General features: G+C 57.4%; 1 protein-coding gene across 1 annotated transcript; it reads right to left on the bottom strand.

Annotated features, from left to right (window-relative positions):
* Positions 1-1,775: 1,775 nt before the first annotated feature.
* Positions 1,776-13,671, bottom strand: AKAP17A (A-kinase anchoring protein 17A). The gene is made up of 5 exons (XM_025373455.1): positions 13,498-13,671; positions 10,859-11,639; positions 9,604-9,752; positions 4,915-5,155; positions 1,776-3,678 (listed from the first exon to the last, which is right to left on the bottom strand). Exons 2-5 carry the CDS (start codon positions 11,618-11,620, stop codon positions 2,743-2,745), a joined length of 2,088 nt encoding a protein of 695 aa, XP_025229240.1. The 5' UTR covers positions 11,621-11,639; positions 13,498-13,671; the 3' UTR covers positions 1,776-2,742.
* Between the last annotated feature and the right edge of the window lie 6,380 nt (positions 13,672-20,051).

The following is a 20,051-nucleotide window of genomic DNA, read 5'->3' as shown; positions in this document are numbered from 1 at the left end:
GAAGGAAGGAAGGAAGAAGGAGGAAAGGAGGAAGGAAGGTAGGTAGGTAGGGAGGGGGAAGGGAGGAAAGGAAGGAGGAAGGAAGGAAGGAAGGGGGAGGCAGGAAAGAAGAAGAAAGGAAGGGAGGGAGTTAGGGAGGGAGGGGGAAGGGAGGAAAGGAAGAAGGAAGGAAGGAAGAAAGGAAGGTAAGTAGGGAGGCGGAAGGGAGGAAAGGAAGAAGGAAGGAAGGAAGGGGGAGGCAGGAAAGAAGGAAGGAAGGGAGGGAGGCAGGTAGGGAGGGGGAAGGAAGGAAAGGAAGAAGGAAGGAAGGAAAGAAGGAGACAGAGAAAGAGAAAAGAAAGGAGAGAAAGAGTTCAGATTCCTAAATCTCTTCCATAGATACCCAATTCTATAGGCCTGGGGGTGGTGCTCTCCAGCTTTCCTAGACCGTCCACGTCCAACGTATCACAAGGCAACACGCACTGAAGTTTTGCCACCTTCTCCTCTCCCATCAACGCCTAGCCCAGTCCACCAGCATGTCACAGGGGATGCCTGTTGCCACAAGTCCCCACGCTCATCACACTCCCAGCTTACAGCCCTCTTGCTTCTCGTCCCAAGAGTCTGGAGTGGATCAGCCTCATGTGTGCGATCAGCTCCATGTCCACCTTTCCTGCGTCTCTTCCGCCTACTCCTTTCCCCGGCCACATTCACTTCTTGATCTCAGACACACCACGTCCACCCTTCTGCCTTGCACACACAGCTTGCTTGAGAAGCTGTCACTGGGACTTGTCATCCCTGTATCTACACATTCGCAAATGCGCAGGGCTGCAGACAGCGCTGTCTTTTCCAGCACCATATACCAGGTGCCCAGAGCAGCGCCTGGTCCTGGCAACATTTTTTTTTTTTTTGACTTGGAGTTTCCCTCTAGTCACCCAGGCTGGAGTGCAGTGGCGCAATCTCGGCTCACTGCAACCTCCACCTCCCGGGTTCAAGCGATTCTCCTGCCTCGGAATCCCGAGTAGCTGGGATGACAGGCACCCATCCCCATGCCCGGCTAATTTTTTGTGTTGTTAGGAGACACGGGGTGCCAGGCTGGTCTTGAACTCCTGACCTCAGGAGAACCACCTGCCTCTGCCTCCCAAAGTGCTGAGATTACAGGCGTGAGCCACCACGCCCGGCCCTGGCAACGTTCTTATAGCTGCGGAACAGGCAAAAGTTCAGTGCTGGGCTGGACAGACCGACACAGACGCATACACTTCTGACAGGCCCATGTTTGCAAACACTCCGTGTCTGGTCACAGGCAAGACAGAGCCATTTGCTCATCTATCTGCTAGCGAGATGAGCTTCGGGGTGGGACAGGCACGTGTCCAGCCCTCCAGTCCCCCAAGAAGGTGTGTGATTTAACTAAACAGAGGAAGGGACTATTCCACCCTGGGTCAACCAGGCAGCGCTTACACTACTACCTGTGACCACTACGTTCGGTGGGGAGAAGAACCACCGTCTTTTAAATGTGCTTTAAAAACAGCTCCTTGGTTTTAAAAAAGATTGGTTTTCTGAATTTGGCTAAGTTTATGTTCTCAGCAAACAATTTGATGCCTCTTAGGACCCAGGATTCTCCTCTCAGAAGGTGACTACCGTACAGCCCCGGGAGAGCTGTGTGATACACGATCACCGAATCAGCAGGTCTCGGAAAAGTGAACGGTTTCTATTGGGCTGAGACGCACTTGGCTAGAATCAGCGGAATAACGCAGTCCAAGGCACATAAAAACACAAAAATCGTAAGCGTGAAAAATTTCAGTTCATTGGAAAAGGATTTTAGTTCACCATAAAAATGCAAACTGGAATAAACACCATCTTTCCTAACGCGAACGTTACAGCTATTTTTAAGTACTTCTGAGCTTCACTTGGAGAAGCGAATGATTATAAAACTTAACAAGTTTGCAGCCTGAAATCTGTTTGAAACATTCCAAGTAAAAATAATTTAGCAAAACAGCTTCTTAAAAAAAACCACACGCACTAACCTTTACTAGAAACCAAAGCTTTTTCACCACCCTTTTTTATGCGTAATTCCTCGAAGTTGTAAAAAGTGAATGTTTTGGAAGTGAAGGAGCATCAGACCATGGGGTACCACTCCCCGCACACCGACACCTTAAAAAGAATGGCCCGCTTGGGTTTTGATCTCAAAGGACTTGTACCTTCCTCACCCGTATCCCACGCAACCTGCATTTCCCGACCAGTTAAAATTACAAACTGGGGCGGGGTGGGGGGGAGAAATCACCGGGGCAACGCTTTGTCTTTTCCTTCTAGTGCCGGTGCGACTCCGGTGGTCCACAGCTTTGAGGAGTGTCCCGTGCTGCGGCAGGTGCACCTCCTGGGCCGTGCAGCGGGGAGGTGGCCAAGCAGACACAGAGATCCCCGCGTGGGGAGGAAGGAATGCGGCAGCGCTGCCCTTCTCACCACTGTCCGTCCGCGCGGTTTTCCTGACTGAGAGGGGACTGGCCGTAGTAAAGCTATCGGATCCAGTTTCGGAGGGCTACGTGTTTGAAACTGAAGTGCCACGTACGCTGCGCTGAGTGAAGATGGGTGGATGGATCTCTAAAGCGTGGTGTCTTCCGTCTTGGCCAGCGGGCTCCTTGGACGCTCCTGGCTGCGGGACGGTCTCAGCTTTGCAGGGGGTGGACGGAGAGCGGCCAAGGAGCGGCCAGGACGCCGGAGCGGGTCCTGGGCTTTCCCGGGCAGGCCACGGAGAGGCCGCGCCCGTCATTACCTGTTCCAGGTACTGCGGTGCTTGCTCGGGGACCGGGAGCGCGAGCGCTCGCTCCGGCGGCGGTGGCGGCTGTGCTTCCTGCCGGCGCTGCCCTTCCGCTCCCGGCTGCGCTGCCGCCGGTGCCTGTCTTTGCTGTGGGACCTCCGGGACCGGGCGTGGTCCGGGCTGGCGCTGCGCCGGCGGGGGCTGCCATCCTTGGAGGCGTGCTTCTTGTGGGGCCGCCGCTCCTTGCGCGGCCGCCCGTCCTCCCTGCTGCCCGCGCGCCTGGCCCGGCTCCTCTCCCGCTTGTGCCGCTCGTCCAGCCCGTCTCCGCCGGCCCGGCCCCGGCCCTTGCTGGGCTCCCGGTTGCACTTGTCCTGTTCCGACCGGGTGTCCTTTTTGGAGACGTTCTGCTCGCAGGCGGGGAGGCCCTTGGGCTGCTGCGTGTTGTCGGGAATGCAGGACAGGACGCCGCCGGGGCACCTCTTCTCCGGAGAGCCGTCCTCGGGGGCCGCGCGGCAGGAGCTCGGACCCTCCCTGCACGGGGCCTCCCCGGCCACGCTGCCGTTCACGCTTCTGGGGGCGCCGTCGGCCTCCGGGTGGGCCGCGGTGTCCCTGGGCGCACTGGCGGGGAGCTGGCCCCCGAGGGGGTGCAGCGCGGCGGCGCTCACGCAGCCGGACGACACGGTCTGCAGGATGTCCAGCACCGGCTGCAGCAGGTCGGCGTGCGCCGCGCCCAGCTCGTCGTGCGCGTGGGCGTCGTCCGGCTTCTTGCTCAGCAGGATGCTCAGCAGCCGCTCGCGCAGCTCCCGCTCCTTCCGCTGCAGGCCCAGCGCGCGCTCCTTCTCCTCCTCCACGCGCCGCAGCTCGGCCTCCTGCAGCCGCCGCCGCTCCTCCTGCTGCTGCAGCCGCAGCCTCTCCTCCTTCTGCTCCTGCTCCTGTAGCTTCACGGCCTGCAGGGAAGAGGAAAGCGCGGCTGAGCCTGACTCCTGAGCCCGGCCGGACACTGGGAGAGGCGCGGGGACGGTGTTTGGAGGCCCCATGGCCTGGGGATGCAGGATCAGCGGCCTGGCTGGACTCCAGCCCTGGGGCGGGGGGCGTCTCCTACGGCGAGCCAGGTCCAGCCCGTCCATCCCTCGGCTCCCTCGGCCACACCTGGGGCCATCATGCGTCTGAGTGCGAAGGAAACCCCTTGGCAAAGCGACCCGGCACAGCCCCGGGGCGGGCCTCTCGGGCAGAGCCGGGCCTTGCCGGGAGCCCCGCCACGTTGCACGCAGGGGCCTGGAGTTAGGTCACAAGCGGCCGCCGGCAGCAGGGAGCTGAAATGACGCCGCAGACACACGCCGCCTCTGCCGCCGCCGCCGCCGCCGCGGGGCGAGCCTGGCCTAGCCTGGGTTAGTGTCTTCAATATTCACCATGAGGTAAGGACTGGGCTGCCACATGTCTCAGCCTCTTGTCATGCTCCTTCCCGGGGACTTATCACAACTGTAATCAGACAACAGGTTATGGGGTCGCCCCGCGCTGGACTCCAGGGGGACGCAGCCCTCCTGAGGACAAGGAGCGTGCTGGGGACGTCTGTCCTGGGGAGGTCTGTCTGTCTCTGGGCCCTGGCCCCGGGCTCATGGGAGTTACCAGTCGTGCCTCCAGGAGGAGCAAGGAGGCTCTTGGTGCTGAGGGGGTCGTCAGTACCGGCGCTGGTGAGACCGGCCAGGTTCACACGGCGGAGGAGGGACCCGGGCCCACGGCAGGCCCCCTCCGCGTGCTCAGCCCTCCACCCAGCCCACCTTGCCCCTCTGCTCTGGGCCACTGGTGAGGTCACAGCCAGGCCAGCTGAGCACACACAGAGGCACGGGCCACAGAGAGCGGCCCCCTGCACTCTCCGCCACTGCCCGGACCCAAAGGAAACAGAGAGCCTCTGCCCCGGCCCCCGGGAGGCTGCCAGCCTGCTCGGGGAACCTGAATGCACCAGCTTTGCAAAAGGAAACTGTCACAGCTCTGAAATCATCGGAACGACAGACAAGTGCCACACCCTACCGGGCAGGAGCCGTCATCCTCGGCACTAACGCTGGCTTTGTGGGTACAGCTGCGGCCCGCGGGGAAACGGCGCCGTGACACCACCCGCGTTTCAGGGGAGGACACCGAGGGCAGCCCGGGTGCGGCTGGCGGCGGCAGAGGGAGCCCCCGGGTACCTTGGCTCTGCTGAGCAGCTCGGCGATGAGCCGGATGGACTGCAGGTTCCTCTGGGCCAGCAGCAGCTTGCGCTCCTCCAGCTTGATCTTCTCCTGCAGCTGCTTCTGCTCCTCCGCCTGCAGCTTCTCCAGCTTCTTCTGGTTCCGGCGCAGCTCGCGGTCCCTCTGCTTCTGCTCCCGCTTGCGAAGCTTCTCTTCTCTTTTCCTCTCTCGCTCCAGCTCTTCCAGCTCCTTCTGTTTCCTGCGTGGAACACACCGGGGGTTTGTCACAGATAGCAGCTGTAGCCAACACATGATACACCATACAAGTGGCTTTTCACACAAGGGGGAAAAGGCCACACAGTCGAACGATTAAGCATTTAACTCTTTATCCCAAAGTGGACCTCGGCTGACTCAAAGCAGCCCGAGGGGTGGAAGGAGTGAGCCGGGCGAGGACCTCCGTGACCTTCCAACACACCATCCTGCTAAGTGTGACCCAACCCCGAAACCACGAAGAAAACGACCAGCGGATCGACCACATCAAAAGCCACGCCCCCAGCCAGGGGAAAGACGGACGGGCGGATGGCGGAAAGAGCATCGGCAACAACTCAAGAAACTGCGGAAGATCCTTGGGGTGCGGCATCTGTGGCCGCCACCGAGGAAAGGCCAGCGCCCCAATGCGGAAACAGCGCACGGCAGAGGACGCAGATGGCCACCAAACCACGTAAGGCGCCCGGCTTCGGCTGGTGCATGCGTCCAGAGGACAGCACTGAGCACAAACAGCAGGGGCCCCAGGAAGCAGGTTCCAGCTGCACAGGAAAGCTTTCTAAAAATCACAAGTGAAGGCCAGCATGCGCGCACACCAGGGAGGCGGCCCCGGGCAGCAGGGAGGAGGAGGAGGAGGAGGAGGAGGGACACGCGCCGTGCAGAGCCCTGCACCACAGCTAAGTGGACAATCCGGCCTTGAAGACAACAGATGGCACAGATCCCCGTTCTGTGAAATTCTACAAAGGCCCCACCCATGACGGCACAAAACCGCCAGCCCGGCTGCCTGGGGCTGTGGAGAGGGCGTCGAGGGAGCAGGGCAGGAGGGGCCCTTCCCAGGGGAGGGGCACGTGGCTTCATCCGATTGCACTCAACGCCAGCACACTTCTCTGGGTGACGATCACCCAGGACCTCAACAAGCAGGGCGGCGACCACACACACAGCTGGACGGGGAGGGACCCCTGCCCCAGCAGCCCAGCGGCGACAAAACACAGCAACACCTGGTAAGAGTGGCCCGGGCCAGGCGCAGTGACTCACGCCTATAATCCCAGCACTTTGGGAGGCCCAGGCGGGCAGATCACAAAGATCGAGACCAGCCTGGCCAACACGGTGAAACCCCGTCTCTACTAAAAATACAAAAATTAGCCGGACATGGTGACGGGCACCTGTAATCCCAGCTGCTTGGGAGGCTGAGGCAGAAGAATGAGAAGAATCGCTTGAACCCAGGAGGTGGAACTTGCAGAGAGCCGAGATTGCACCACTGCGCTCCAGCCTGGCGACAGAGCGAGACTCCGTCTCAACAACAACAACAAAAAAGAAGAGTGGCCTGGAAGCCCCGCGTGCAGCTCTAAGCAGCACCGAGGAACCCGAGCAGGCCTGACGGGATGACGTAGACCTGCAGAGACACCAAGGGGAGAGGAGACACCAAGGCGACAGGAGACACCAAGGCGACAGGAGACACCAAGGCGACAGGAGACACGGGGATGAGGAGGAGCGGGCCGGGAGAAAAGGCGTCCCGCTCTCCACCACCCCAAGAAGGGAGCCGGGCCAGGTGCCGACGGCCAGGCAGTGATCCACACGGTCTCCAGCCGGGGTATGAAGGTCCTCAAACAGTTCCATGTGCTGAAGGTTTAACTGTCCTGTGAGCTGTCACCGCCCCACGAGCTCAGAGGACGGCTCAGGGCAGCCCAGCACATAGCACGCCCTTAAGCGGGACTCACACCGACGCCTCAAGACTGGGCAGCTTTCAGAGGACAGCACTCATCAAGCTCCAAGTCACCTGTGAGGGCCAAACACACACGCCTCATTTCCACCCACCAGAGAGAAACCCGGAGGCTGCCCTGGGCCTCCTGTCATGCTCAGCCTCTGAGGAATGACGGGGGGGCAGCAGGGGCGAGTACGGCCCTGCGCGGGGAAGGACAGCTCCACGGGCCACCCTGGAGCCCTCCCGGCCAACTCTCGCTGACGACGGGCCAGCCCTCCCCAGGGCTCCAGCCACCCTGTCCTGCTGTGGAGAGAAGCTCATGGCCTGACCCCGCGTCCCCCAAGCCTTCTGTGGTCTGGCCAGGTGGACGGGGCCTCTTCCCTGCAGAGGCACACTTCACTTCTCCGATGCTCATGTCTCCTCAGGGAAAGATCAAGGATGCAGCTTCTCCTCACCCCCAAGCTGCTTTCTGAATTGTCGTGGGGACAGTCCTGCAAGACTGAGAGGTCCGAGGCTCTGAGTCCCACTCCCCACTTCCAGAACGTGGACAGGCACATTCAGCCAGGCCTGGGCTTTGTCTGCACCCTGGAAGAGTCCCTGTAATGTCCCAGGACGGTCTCCCACCCCGGCTGTCCCGGTCGGCCTGACAGCGGCTGACACAGGGGACCCTGACTCAACCCCACATCCGAACCGCCCCTCCCAGGATGGCGACACAGCAGCACGTCCAGTTCTCCCAGGGTGTCTGCCTCTGTGTACTGCCTGCCTTGGGTCCTGGGGCTCCTGACGGCTGACCTGGGCCCCCCCAGCCCATTCACGGCCACTCGCTTACATGCTGCACCTGCCTCATCTAAGGAGCCCTCAGCCCCACTCTCCCTTGGGGAGGCAACGGGGGCTATATAAAGAACACCAAGGGCAAGATGGCCTGCTCCCAGGAGTTCAGTGCCGGGACTCTCGTGCAAACATCACCCGCCACACACATCAACACACTGGCACCAGCGTCACATAAAGCAGTGAGAAACGGAAACACAACGGACCAACTCGGTCCCACCGGAGGCTGTCCAGGAGGCCCCCAGTCAAGTCCAACACATCCCAGACTCGGTATCGGCGACATGAAGCCCAACAGACGTGCAGGACGCACTAAAGTCCTCGGAGGGCACAGCCTGGTGGGGGGAGGAGGGGGAGGAGGGGGAGGAGGGGGGGAGGAGAAGCAGGAGGAGGAGGAGGAGGAGGAGGAGGAGGAATCTGCCTCACTAAGACAGCACAGCAGGAGGGATGGAGAAGGACAACGAGGAATCCGCCTCAGGGGATTCACGGCAAGTTGTTGGTTCCCTCCTGCAATGCTAAGAAGATGAAAAGGGCTACAAAGACTGACCGGAGATTGTCTTTGGTACCCCAACCGCAGTGAACAACTCAGGCCATTGCTTTAAAGGCCTCTTAAGCGAAACTGGGTTTTTATCCTATGGTTTTTTGTTTTGTTTTAAATCTGGCCATCACCATCAACCTTCTACTTCATTTTGTAAACGTAGCCTCAACCTAAACGCAAACTTGCAAACGGCCAAGGCATTCTGCTTGTTTCAGTGGGATATGTGAACAGCGTGTGGAGGGAGAAGAGGTGGCTCTTCGGGAAAGGCGTGGTCCTGGGAACTGGCAGAGATCACGTCAGACCATGATGTACGACAGGAAAACGAACAGAAACACGCATATTCTGCTGCGTCTCAAACAGCCACTCACGCAGGTCCTCACGTGCACAGCTGCGCACCCACAGGCATGCACACACACCCATACGTGCACACACGCACACAAGCATGCACACAGGCATATGTGTGCTGTGTGCACAGATGCAGAGGAGCACACACACGTGGGCACACATGCGTACATACGCACACAGGTACACACATGCACACAGGTACACGAGCTCACAGGAACGCATGCACACACACAGGCACATGTGTGCACACATGCAGAGGCACACACGGGGGCACACATGCGTACATACACAGGTACGCACACGAGCTCACAGGCACGCATGCACACACAGGCACGTGTGCACAGACGCAGAGGCGCACACACACAGCACACGTGTACATATGCACACAGGTACACGTGCACACACACAGGCACATGTGCACAGATGCAGAGGCACACACACGGCACACGTGTACATATGCACACAGGTACACACACGAGCTCACACACATGCACACACACACAGGCACATGTGCACAGATGCAGAGGCACACACACGGCACACATGTGTACATATGCACAGAGGTATACACACGTGCACACAGGTACACAGGAGCTTACAGGCACATGTGCACAGATGCAGAGGCACACCCACATGGGCACACATGCACAAAGGTACACATACGAGCTCAGACACATGCACACACACAGACACGTGTGCACAGACGCAGAGGCGCACACACACGTGGGCACACGTGTACATACGCACATAGGTACACACATGCACGCAGGCACTCACAGGCACACATGCACACACACAGGCACGGGTGTACAGACGCACAGGCACACACACGGGCACACATTCGTACAAAGTACACACACCTGTTCACAGGCACGCGTGCTACAGGCACACATGCCTCCACGCACACAGGTACACACAACCTCACAAGCACGCACACACCCACACAGGAATACATGCATACACACGCACACGAGTCTGCGCACACTCCCAGGTGCCGGACACCAGCGCCGAGGGCCCCTCCCACAGAAGGTACCTTTCCTCCGCTCGCTGCCTCTCCTCCGCTTCCTTCTCTCTGCGCTTCTGTTCTTCTCTTTGCTGCTCCAGTTCCTGAAGCTTCTGCCTCTCCAGCTGCCGCTTCTTAATTGACGCATCACTCAGGTGTTTGGTTGAATCAAAAGAAACCTTTAAAAGCAAAAAACAGTATGAGATGGCCTTCCCCCAAAGCCCCCCAGACACACGGCCAGGCGCCCTCTCCCTCTCCCGGGCCGCAGGGCCGAGTCCTCAGAGCCTGAGCGCCCACTCACCACTCACGTCCGGTGCAGACCCAGTCAGCGGGGCCCAGAAGCCAAACCACTCCCTCCAAGTCACCATCAGTGGCTCAAGACTTAGCTCATCCCACGGAGTTACGAGGAACACCAACTACCCCTCGCCACTTACTGGACGTAAGTGACGCGCCACCGCGGCAAGACACGGTTCCCCTTCCGCTACCCGGCTCCATCATTTCCTGTGGCCACAGCCACCCCGGGGCCTCCTGCCCACGCCCACGGGGCACATCTTAAGGCCACAAAACCTCCTCCAGGAGGCTGGTTCGTTTGTCACCGCGAAGCCAACACGGGTCGAAATACATCAGGCAAGGCCGGGCACGGTGGCTCACGCCTGTCATCCCAGTACTTTGGGAGGCCCAGGCGGGCAGATCACGAAGTCGGGAGTTTGAGACCGGCCTGGCCAATACGGCAAAACCCTGTCTCTACTAAAAATATAAAAATTAGCCGGGCATGGTGGCACGCGTCTGTAGTCCCAGCTACTCGGGAGGCTGAGGCAGGAGAATCGCTCGGACCCAGGAGGCGGAGGTTGCAGTGAGCAGAGATCGCGCCACTGTACTCCAGCCTGGGCAACAGATCGATACTCTGTCTCGAAAACAAACAAACAAACAAACAGCACGTGAGGCTTAAGGGAACGTTAATCCCTAGTTTCAAGGAGCATTCTGGGAAGGCCAGGTTCTCTTGGTTCTGATACGGTTCAAATCCCTGTCACAGTGCCTGAGAGTCCAACCCTCAGCTACTAGACATCTTCCTTCAGATACCGAATTTCCAAAACCACAGCACGGACCCCCTAGTCGACCTCACGCCTGTGTCTCTGAAATTCGACGGGAACGGGGCTGTTGCTGTCGTTTTACTCAGGGGAGGTCCCCACAGCCTAAGCGGTGTGGCTGGGAGCGATCTACTGACCCAGCTGGAAGGAAGCCGCCCGAGGGAGGAAGCGCGTGGGTCTCGGCGCCCAGGGCTCACCTTGATGTTGCAGGCCACGGCCTTGCCGTCCTCCCCCTTGTACATGAGTTTCATCCCGCGCAGGGCGCTCATGGCCTGGATGAAGCCCACGTACTCGCGGTACTGCACGTAGGCCTCGAAGTTCAAGTGCCCCCCGAAACTGAAGGTGTGGAAGTTGCGGCCCGTCATCTCCTCCCGGTAGGGGTCCAGCATGGGGATGTCCACGTTCCGGATCTCCCCGAACTTCTCAAACACCTTGACCAGGACGTCCTCGCTGGGCTTCTCGGAGCCCGACTCCTTCAGGGCGAACCACTTGCAGGGCAGCCCCTCCAGGTGGATGGTGTCCGGCCGCTCCCCCGGCAGGGTCTCGTTCATGTCCTTGGCGTCGCGGAAGAAGGAGTCCCAGTCGTGGCGGGTGGGGAAGTCGATCTTGAACTCGGCCGCGCGCACCTTCAGGATGTCGGAGAAGCCGCTGAGCTTGATGGTCTTGCCGTCCAGGCAGGCCAGGAAAGACTTGACCAGGCTCTTGTTCTCCACCTCCCCCTCGAAGCGGATGAAGTCCATGGTGCTCTTGGAAATACGCAGCGTGGAGAACTGGTGGTTGTGCACCATGCCCTTCAGCCTCTCCATCACCTCCCAGTTGGAGATGGACTTCCCCGGCTGCTTCAGCTGCGGGAGCGCCACGCTGATGGTCATCTTGGTGATGGGCTTCAGGTACAAGCCGTACGCGGGGCAGAGCTCCACGGCCTCAGACGTGTCGTGCACGATGGTAGCCGCTGCCATAGCCTCCGGGACCTTGGGCCTGAAACAGAAGATGCAGACGGTCAGCGTCGGCCCCCTGGCTCCCCCGCCAAGGAGGAGGGGCCACACCAGCCGGCACTTTGGGACTCGGAGAAGAGAAACGGCAGTGTCTCTCTGCTGTGTCAGAGACTGGTTTCTCCTTTGTTAAAAGCCATCTCAACGGAGTTTTTTACTTTTTGAAATCATTAAGAGTACACTAAAGGGGAAAAAGCCGAGCTGATAAAGAACAGGTTAGTGTCGAAGCCTCGGCCAGCACGGCCCGACACCCTACATCCAGCACCCAGCAGCTCCCAAGGCCTGCAGAATAGGAAGCTGGGCACGACCAGACCCCACACGCAGGTCAAGTAGGGACGGGGAAGCTACAAACGCCTAGCTCCACGGGAAGGAGCAGAAAGACACGGGAGGGAAGGGAAGGGGCCAGGGAGAGCACAGCTGCAGGCATCTGGAAAGGCGCTGTGGAGGGGGCGGCGGCCCTGTACTTGCACTGATAAAACAGGAAGTGTCCGGCTACAAAAACAATCCAGAACCATGAACCCTAGTAATCTCCACGAAGGCCAGACGTATCCCAGCTTTAACCCACTCAAAGCCACAAAGTACAAGGAACTTTCCAAAAGCTGGGGGCCAGAGTCCCCCATCTGTGCCTTCTTCCTCCAGCCACCCACCTTCTTTAACCCACACCTGTTCCCTAGGGAGCTGACAGGCAGCCACTTCCTGACGGCCAGCTCCAAGCAGAGGAAGCTTCACTCACAGAAACCTGAACATCCCAGGTGACCGCCTCTGGCCCAGCCGCCCACCACATCCACCTGGAGGCTTCCTGCCAGGCCCAGGACACGGCCTCCTCGCCCAAGCCCGAGGTGGGAGGCGCGAAAGAAGGGAGGGAGGGTGGAAAAGCTACCAGAAGAGGTCAGTGGGGCACAAGGGAGGGGCTCCAGCCTGGGCAGAGACCAGGGAACCCTCCCCCTAGAACTCAGGCGGCCCCAGCAACTGCACCACCGAGGAACCCTCCCCACTGTGGCCTCCAGCGGCCCCGACCACCCCGGTACACCTGGCTGCCCACCCCCCAGTACCCGGCACTGCCCCTGGTCTTCCCACCTACCGCAGCCCCCCAGCATAGCCTCGGGCTGCCCCTGGCACCCCCGGAAAGGCCCCACGCATTCTCAGGCCCTCGGCCCCTCGGTACCCCCCGCCCCTCGGTCACCGCACTCCTGGATGAGCCCCAAAGCTCCCGCCTCCGAAACCCCCGGACAGCCCCTGGCTTCCCAGTGTAGACCTGGGAGCGACCGCAGCGCCACGTCCGCTAGTCCCAGGCCTCCCAGTCTCCTGCTCGCCGAACCCTGGGGTCCCCCCAACCGGTCCCCCGAGCTCCCAGACCCCCAAGACCGCTCCAGGCCTCAGCTCCCTCGGTGGAGTCCCCGGAACCGCTCCAGCCCCCACCCCTACTTCCCGGGACCCCCGGACCCCGACCGCAGACCTCCCCAGCCCCCGGTTTCCCCGTACGGCCCCCGGCGCTCTCAGCCCCCCGAGGCCACCCCACGCCCCCCAACCCCAGCCCCGTCCCCTCCGAGACCCCAGGCCCCGCCCCCCAGGCCCCAGCCCCGCCTCCCCAGCCCCCACCCCTACTTCCCGGGACCCCCGGACCCCGACCGCAGACCTCCCCAGCCCCCCGGTTCCCCCGTACGGCCCCCGGCGCTCTCAGCCCCCCAGGCCACCCCACGCCCCCCAACCCCGGCCCCGTCCCCTCCGAGACCCCAGGCCCCGCCCCCCAGGCCCCAGCCCCGCCTCCCCAGCCCCGGCCCCCAGGGCCCGGTCCGACCAGCGAAGCGTTCGCCAGGCCCGGGCGGCCCGGGGGCGGCACTCACCTGCGCGGGGCTCCGCCTGCGTCCCAGGCCGCCGCCGCCGCTGGCCCAAGCTCCCGCCGTCCCCCGACGACCCCCGGACAGGCGCGGCCTCACCACCCGGCGCCGCCACCGTCCCCTGGAGGCGCCTCCGACGCCGCCACCGCCGTCGCCGCCCGCCCTCTGTGACGCATTTCCGTTTCCGGCGCGAGGGCTCGCGGAAGCGGCCGCGCGGCGACACCGGGTTTCTCCTCCTGGTCCTGGCCCCGCCCTGGAAGGCGGGACTTCCGGGAGCCCGGCCTTTTGCACTGCGCGTGCGCCAGGCCAGTCCCCCCCCCCCCCCCCCCCCCCGCCGAATGCGGCCACCTGCTTGCGGGTAACCAGGGGACGTCCCTCGGCCAGGGTCTGCGGCCATCGCCCTTCAGCCAGACAGGAAGGGGGGTCGGTGTGGGGTCTAAATTCCAATTATAGAGTCAAATATCTATAATAAAATTCTGAAATATAATAATATATTTATATTATATAAAAATAATATAATTCTGTAACGGGATTCTATACCATACTTACAAATTGTGTGTAATATACTTGAATAATATAATTTATGTATAACTTAGATATCCTATTCGATGACGTAATTATAGAATTACATATTATACATTGCTAGTTAATTATTAATTGAATTGTTAATATTAATTGTATTATTAATAGTTATTAACGCATACCATTACATAATGTAATTATGAAATAATAAATGACAACTTTCAGTGGTATTATGAAATTAAGATAATTTGTATTGTGATTATGAAACAAATGATAATTTGTAATTATAAAATAATGTATGTAATTATGAAATAATAAATGATAATTTATCATGTAATTTAAAAATAAATGATAATCTAATGTAATTATGAAATAAATGCTAATGTATAATATAATCGTAAAATTAATTTATAATGTCATTATGAAATAATGATTATATTGTAATTATGAAATAACTGACAATATTTAATGTAATTATGAAATGATCATTTATAATGTAATTATGAAATAATAAATGACAATTTATAATGTAACTATAAAATAATAAATGAGGCCAAGTGCGGTGGCTCACGCCGGTAATCCCAGCACTTTGGGAGGCCAAGGTGGGCAGATCACAAGGTCAACAGTTCAAGACCAGCCTGGGGCCAGGCGTGGTGGCTCACGCCTGTAATCCCAGCACTTTGGGAGGCCGAGACGGGCGAATGATGAGGTCAGGAGATGGAGACCATCCTGGCTAACATGGCGAAACCCCATCTCCACTAAAAATACAAAAAAAAAAAACTAGTAGGGGGGTGGCGGGCACCTATAGTCCCAGCTACTAGGGAGGCTGAGGCAGGAGAATGGCATGAACCTGGGAGGCGGAGCTTGCAGTGAGCCGAGATCGCAGCACTGCACTCCAGCCTGGACAACAGAGCAAGACTCCGTCTCAAAAAAAAAAAAAAAAAAAGACCAGCCTGGGCAGCATGGTGAAACCTCATCTCTATTAAAAAGACAAAAAACTAGCCAGGTATGGAAGTGGGTGCCTGTAATCCCAGCTACTCAGGAGGCTGAGGCAGGAGAATCACTTGAACCCGGGAGGCGGAGGTTGCAGTGAGCCAAGATCATGCCACTGCACTCCAGCCTGGGTGACAAGAGCGAGACTCTGTCTCCAGTACGTAAATAAATAATGATAATTTATAACGCATTATTCATTTATTTATTATAATTTGTTGTTTATTAAGTATGCCAGGCTCCATGTGAGAGGTACGTGCTTCCGATGTCCGAAATATGCCACAAGTCCCCAAAGTGGAAATCCAGGGTCAGAGCATCAGAATAGGAATCTTGCATTTCTCAACGTCAGCAGGCCACAAAGGAACACACCAGGGGCCCCAGGAAGGGGGACCATTCTGTGAACCCAGGCAGGCTTCAGAGGGACCAGCCTGTGTGAGAGAGTTGCTATACCTTCCATGTTTCTGTCCTTCTAAAACTCTAGTGCAAACTCAGTTCCCGTGTAGCAGGACGAGCCTCAGACAAAACTCCTCAGACACTGGATTAAAGAAGGAAGAGGTTTTATTATTCGGCCGGGAGCGTCGGCAGACTCGAGTCTTAAGAGCCGAGCTCCTCGAAGACAGAGTTCCTGGGCCTTTGAAGGGCTTACAACTCTAAGGGGTTCCAAGTGAAAGGGTGGTGATAGATGCAGAGCACATGTGGTTCGAGTGGGGAGTTAATCTTTTAACCTCAGGCCTGGTCACCCGTGGCACCCAGTTGGTCTTGCCACTAACTTCATATTCCTGTTGTTTTTCAGCTTTTACTTCCTCCTCCTCTTCAGAGGCAGGAGACAGTAAGAGAAATGGCTGCTGTCCTCACCCACTGCAAGAATATTAGAGGGTGGGGTGTTTAGGAGGTGGTTAGGGCATGAGTGGGATTTGTGCTCTTAGAAGACAGGCCCCACAGGGCTCCCTCGCCCTTTCCACCATGTGAGGACCCAGCCAGAAGGAACCGTCAGTGAACCAGGAAGCAGGTCCTCACCAGGCCCTGAACCTCCCACGCATCGATCTTGGACTCTCAGCCTCCAGGACCGTGACACATGAAAGTCTGCGGTTTAGGCCGGGCACGGTGGCTCATGCCTGTCATCCCAGCACTTTGGGAGGCCGAGGCGGGTGGATCACCTGGGGTCAGCAGTTTGGGACCAGCGTGGCCAACATGGTGAAACCCTGTCTGTCTTCAGTAAAAATACAAAAAATTAGCTGGGCATGGTGGCTGGCGCCTGTAGTCCCAGCTACTGAGGGAGGCTGAGGCAGGAGAACGGCTTGAACCCGGGAGGCGGAGGTTGCAGTGAGCTGAGGTTGCGCCATTGCACTCCAGCCTGGGTGACAAGAGCAAGACTCCATCTCAAAAGAAGGGGAGGGGAGGGGAGGGGAGGAGGGGACAGGAGGAAAGAAGGGAGAGAAAGGGAGGGAAGGGGAGGGGAAGGGAGGGAAGGGGAGGGGAAGGGAAGGAAGGGCAGGGGAAGGGAGGGAAGAGGAGGGAAAGGGAAGGAAAGGGAGGACAAGGGAGGGGAGGGGAGTGGAGGAGGGGACGGGAGAAAAGAAGGGAGAGGAAAGAAGGCAAGGGGAGGGGAGGGGAGTAGAGGAGAGGACAGGAGAAAAGAAGGGAGAAGAAGGGAGGGAAGTGGAGGGGAAGGGAAGGAAGGGGAGGGGAAGGAAGGGGAGGGGAAGGGAGGGGAGGGCAGGGAAGTGGAGGAGGGGAGGGGAGGAAAGAAGGGAAGGGGAGGGGAGGGGAGGGGAGGGGAGGAAAGAAGAGGGCTTGTGGGTATTTGGGGGTCATTTGCATTGTGTGAGCCATGATGTCCCTAAAGGCTAATATTAATATGATTATGAGTCTCAACTTGACCAAACACACCACGGTGCCCAGGACGGGGACCATTCTGTGAACCCAAGCAGGCTTCTCAGTGAGACACACCCCTTTGCTGCCTTCATGTCCAGTCTCCTTCTTCTTAGGGACACGAAAGCGTTTGGGGTTCTCTTTAAAATTCTTCTTGCAGCTGCTGCTTTACATACCATTGGTGTGTGTTTCCTGGGGACCTTTGCCGCTCAGCTAGCTCCCTGAAGGTATTTCCCAAAGCGAATTCAGAAGGAGATAGTCACTCCTTCAGAACCAGCAAGCACCAAAGGATGATTATCATAATTTGGAAAATGTTGAAGGAAAATGCTTGGCCTCCTAAGGCTGGACAACGTAGTGAGACCCCACTTGTAAAACATTTTGGAGCAAAACATCCCTCTCCTGAATGTACCCCAGAAATAAAAAAAAAACAAAGTTCTCTGGTATCTGCAGCTGTAATTCTTTGTCATAGGGAGATAGCCATGATTTCTTCCTGTGTACCCAGTCTGTATAATTTCCCCGAATTGAGCATGAAAGGCAAATAAAAATAGTCTGAGATATCAGTCCCATGATGCTATGGCAAAGGTGCCGGAACTTTCCAGATGCAGTTAAGGTCTCTAGTCAACTGACTTCCAGTTAATCAAACAGGAGCGTATTCTAGGTGGACCTGACCTAATCAGGTGAGTACTTTAAAAGAAGGTCTGGGGCCGGGCGCGGTGGCTCACGCCTGTCATCCCAGCACTTTGGGAGGCCGAGGCGGGCAGATCACAAGGTCAGGAGATGGAGACCATCCTGGCTAACACGGTGAAACCCCGTCTCTACTAAAAATACAAAAATTAGCCGGGCGTGGTGGCGGGTGCCTGTAGTCCCAGCTACTCAGGAGGCCGAGGCAGGAGAATGGCATGAACCCGGGAGGCTGAGGTTGCAGTGAGCCGAGATCACCCCATTGCACTCCAGCCTGGGCGACAGAGCGAGACTCCATCTCAAAAAAAGAAAGAAATTCTGGATTGTCTCACGCATGTAATACCAGCACTTTTGGAGGCTAACATAGAAAAAGCCCAAGAGTTCAAGACCAGCCTGGACAACATAGTGAGACCCCACTTCTAAAAAAAAATTTAAAACTAGCCAGGCATGGTGGCGTGTGCCTGTGGTCCCAGCTACTTGGGAGGCTGAGGTGGGAAGATTACTTGAGCCCAGGAGTTTAAGGCTGCAGTGAGCTGTGATCACACCATTGCACTGTAGACTGGGTGACAGAGGTAGACTCTGTCTCTAAAAAGATGAAAAGTAAAACTAGGCTGGGCGCGGTGGCTCACCCCTCTAATCCCAACAATTTGGGAGGCCGAGGTGGGCGGATCACCTGAGGTCATGAGTTCGAGACCAGCCTGGCCAACGTGAGGAAACCCCATCTCTACTAAAAATGCAAAAATTAGTCGTGCGTGGTGCTACCATACTGGCCTAATTTTTGTATTTTTAGTAGAGACGGGGTTTCACCATGTTGGCCGGGATGGTCTCGATTTCTTGACCTCGTGATCCACCGGCCTTGACCTCCCAAAGTGCTGGGGTTACAGACTTGAGCCATCGCACCCAGCCTCTTCTCCTCTTCTCATGAGGACACCTGTCCTATTAATTATGGGCACACCCTATAAGATACACTGTGACTGCATCTTTCTCAACAGAGAGCCTCAGCCTACATGGCTGATCCCTGGAAGATCTGATGAAAGATGGGACGTGGGTGGAGATGCCTCCTCCATTGTTTGTGGGTAAGTGACTCAACCACTCTGAACCTCTGCTTCTTCTTCCTTTAGATGGACAGAGAGTGTTTGCACAGTTGCAATGTCCAGAAGCATAGGTCAGACGATGGATGGACGATGAGTTTGGATCGAGAGAGGAGAACACAGTCAGGTGTGACTGCTGGGATCCACACAAAACAAACAGTGGAGATACACACTGGACAGGAAGGGCCGGGCGTGGTGGCTCACGCCTATAATGCAATCACTTTGGTAGGGCGAGGCGGGCGGATCACGTGAGGTCAGCAGTTCGAGACCAGCCTGGGCAACATAGCAAAAGCTCGTCTCTACTAAAAAATACAAAAATTAACCGGGCGTGGTGGCTCACACCTGTAATCCCAGCACTTTGGGAGGCTGAGGCCGGCGGATCCCTTGAGGTCAGAAGTTCAAGACCAGCCTGGGCAACATAGCAAAAGCTCGTCTCTACTAAAAAATACAAAAATTAACCAAGCATGGTGGCTCACACCTGTAATCCCAGCACTTTGGGAGGCTGAGGCGGGTGGATCACTTGAGGTCAGGAGTTCAAGACCGGCCTGGGCAACATAGCCAGACCCTGTCTCTACAAACAATACAAAAATTAGCCTGATGTGGTAGCATGTGTCTGTGGTCCCAGCTACTCGGGAGGCTGAAGTAGGGGGATTGCTGGAGCCTGGGAGGTCAAGGCTGTAGTGAGCCGTGATCGTAGCACTGCACTCCTGTCTGGGCAACACAGTGAGACCCCATCTGAAAAAAAATGAGATGGCTGCCTCAGTAGTGGCTCACACCTCTCATTCCATCACTTTGGGAGGGCGAGGCAGTCGGACCACCTGAGGTAAGGGTATCGAGACCAGCCTGGGCAACATGGCGAAACCCTGTGTCTACTAAAAATACAAAAATTAGCCAGGCGTGGTGGTGTGTGCCTGCAATCCAGCACTTTGGGAGGGCGAGGCGGGCGGATCAGTTGAGGTCAGGAGTTTGAGACCAGCCTGGCCAACATGGTGAAACCCCGTCTCTACTAAAAACACACACACAAAATAATAAAAAGAATTAGCTGGGCATGGTGGTGCACGCCTGTAGTCCCAGCTGCTACAGAGGCTGAGGCAGGAGAATCGTTTGAACCCGGGAGGCAGAGGTTGCAGTGAGCTGAGATCACACCATTGCACTGCAGACTGGGTGACAGAGCGAGACTCCATCTCAAAAAGACAAAAACGGCCGGGCACGGTGGCTCACGACTAATCCCAGCACTTCGGGAGATCAAGGCAGATGGATCACGAGGTCAGGAGATCGAGACCATCCTGGCTAACACGGTGAAACCCCGTCTCTACTAAAAATACAAAAAATTAGCCGGGCGTGGTGGCGGGCACCTGTAGTCCCAGCTACTGGGGAGGCTGAGGCAGGAGAATGGCGTGAACC

The sequence above is a fragment of the Theropithecus gelada genome, chromosome X (genome assembly GCF_003255815.1).
Source record: "Theropithecus gelada isolate Dixy chromosome X, Tgel_1.0, whole genome shotgun sequence".
NCBI lineage: Eukaryota > Metazoa > Chordata > Mammalia > Primates > Cercopithecidae > Theropithecus > Theropithecus gelada.
This window is presented reverse-complemented; position numbering and strand designations above follow the sequence as displayed.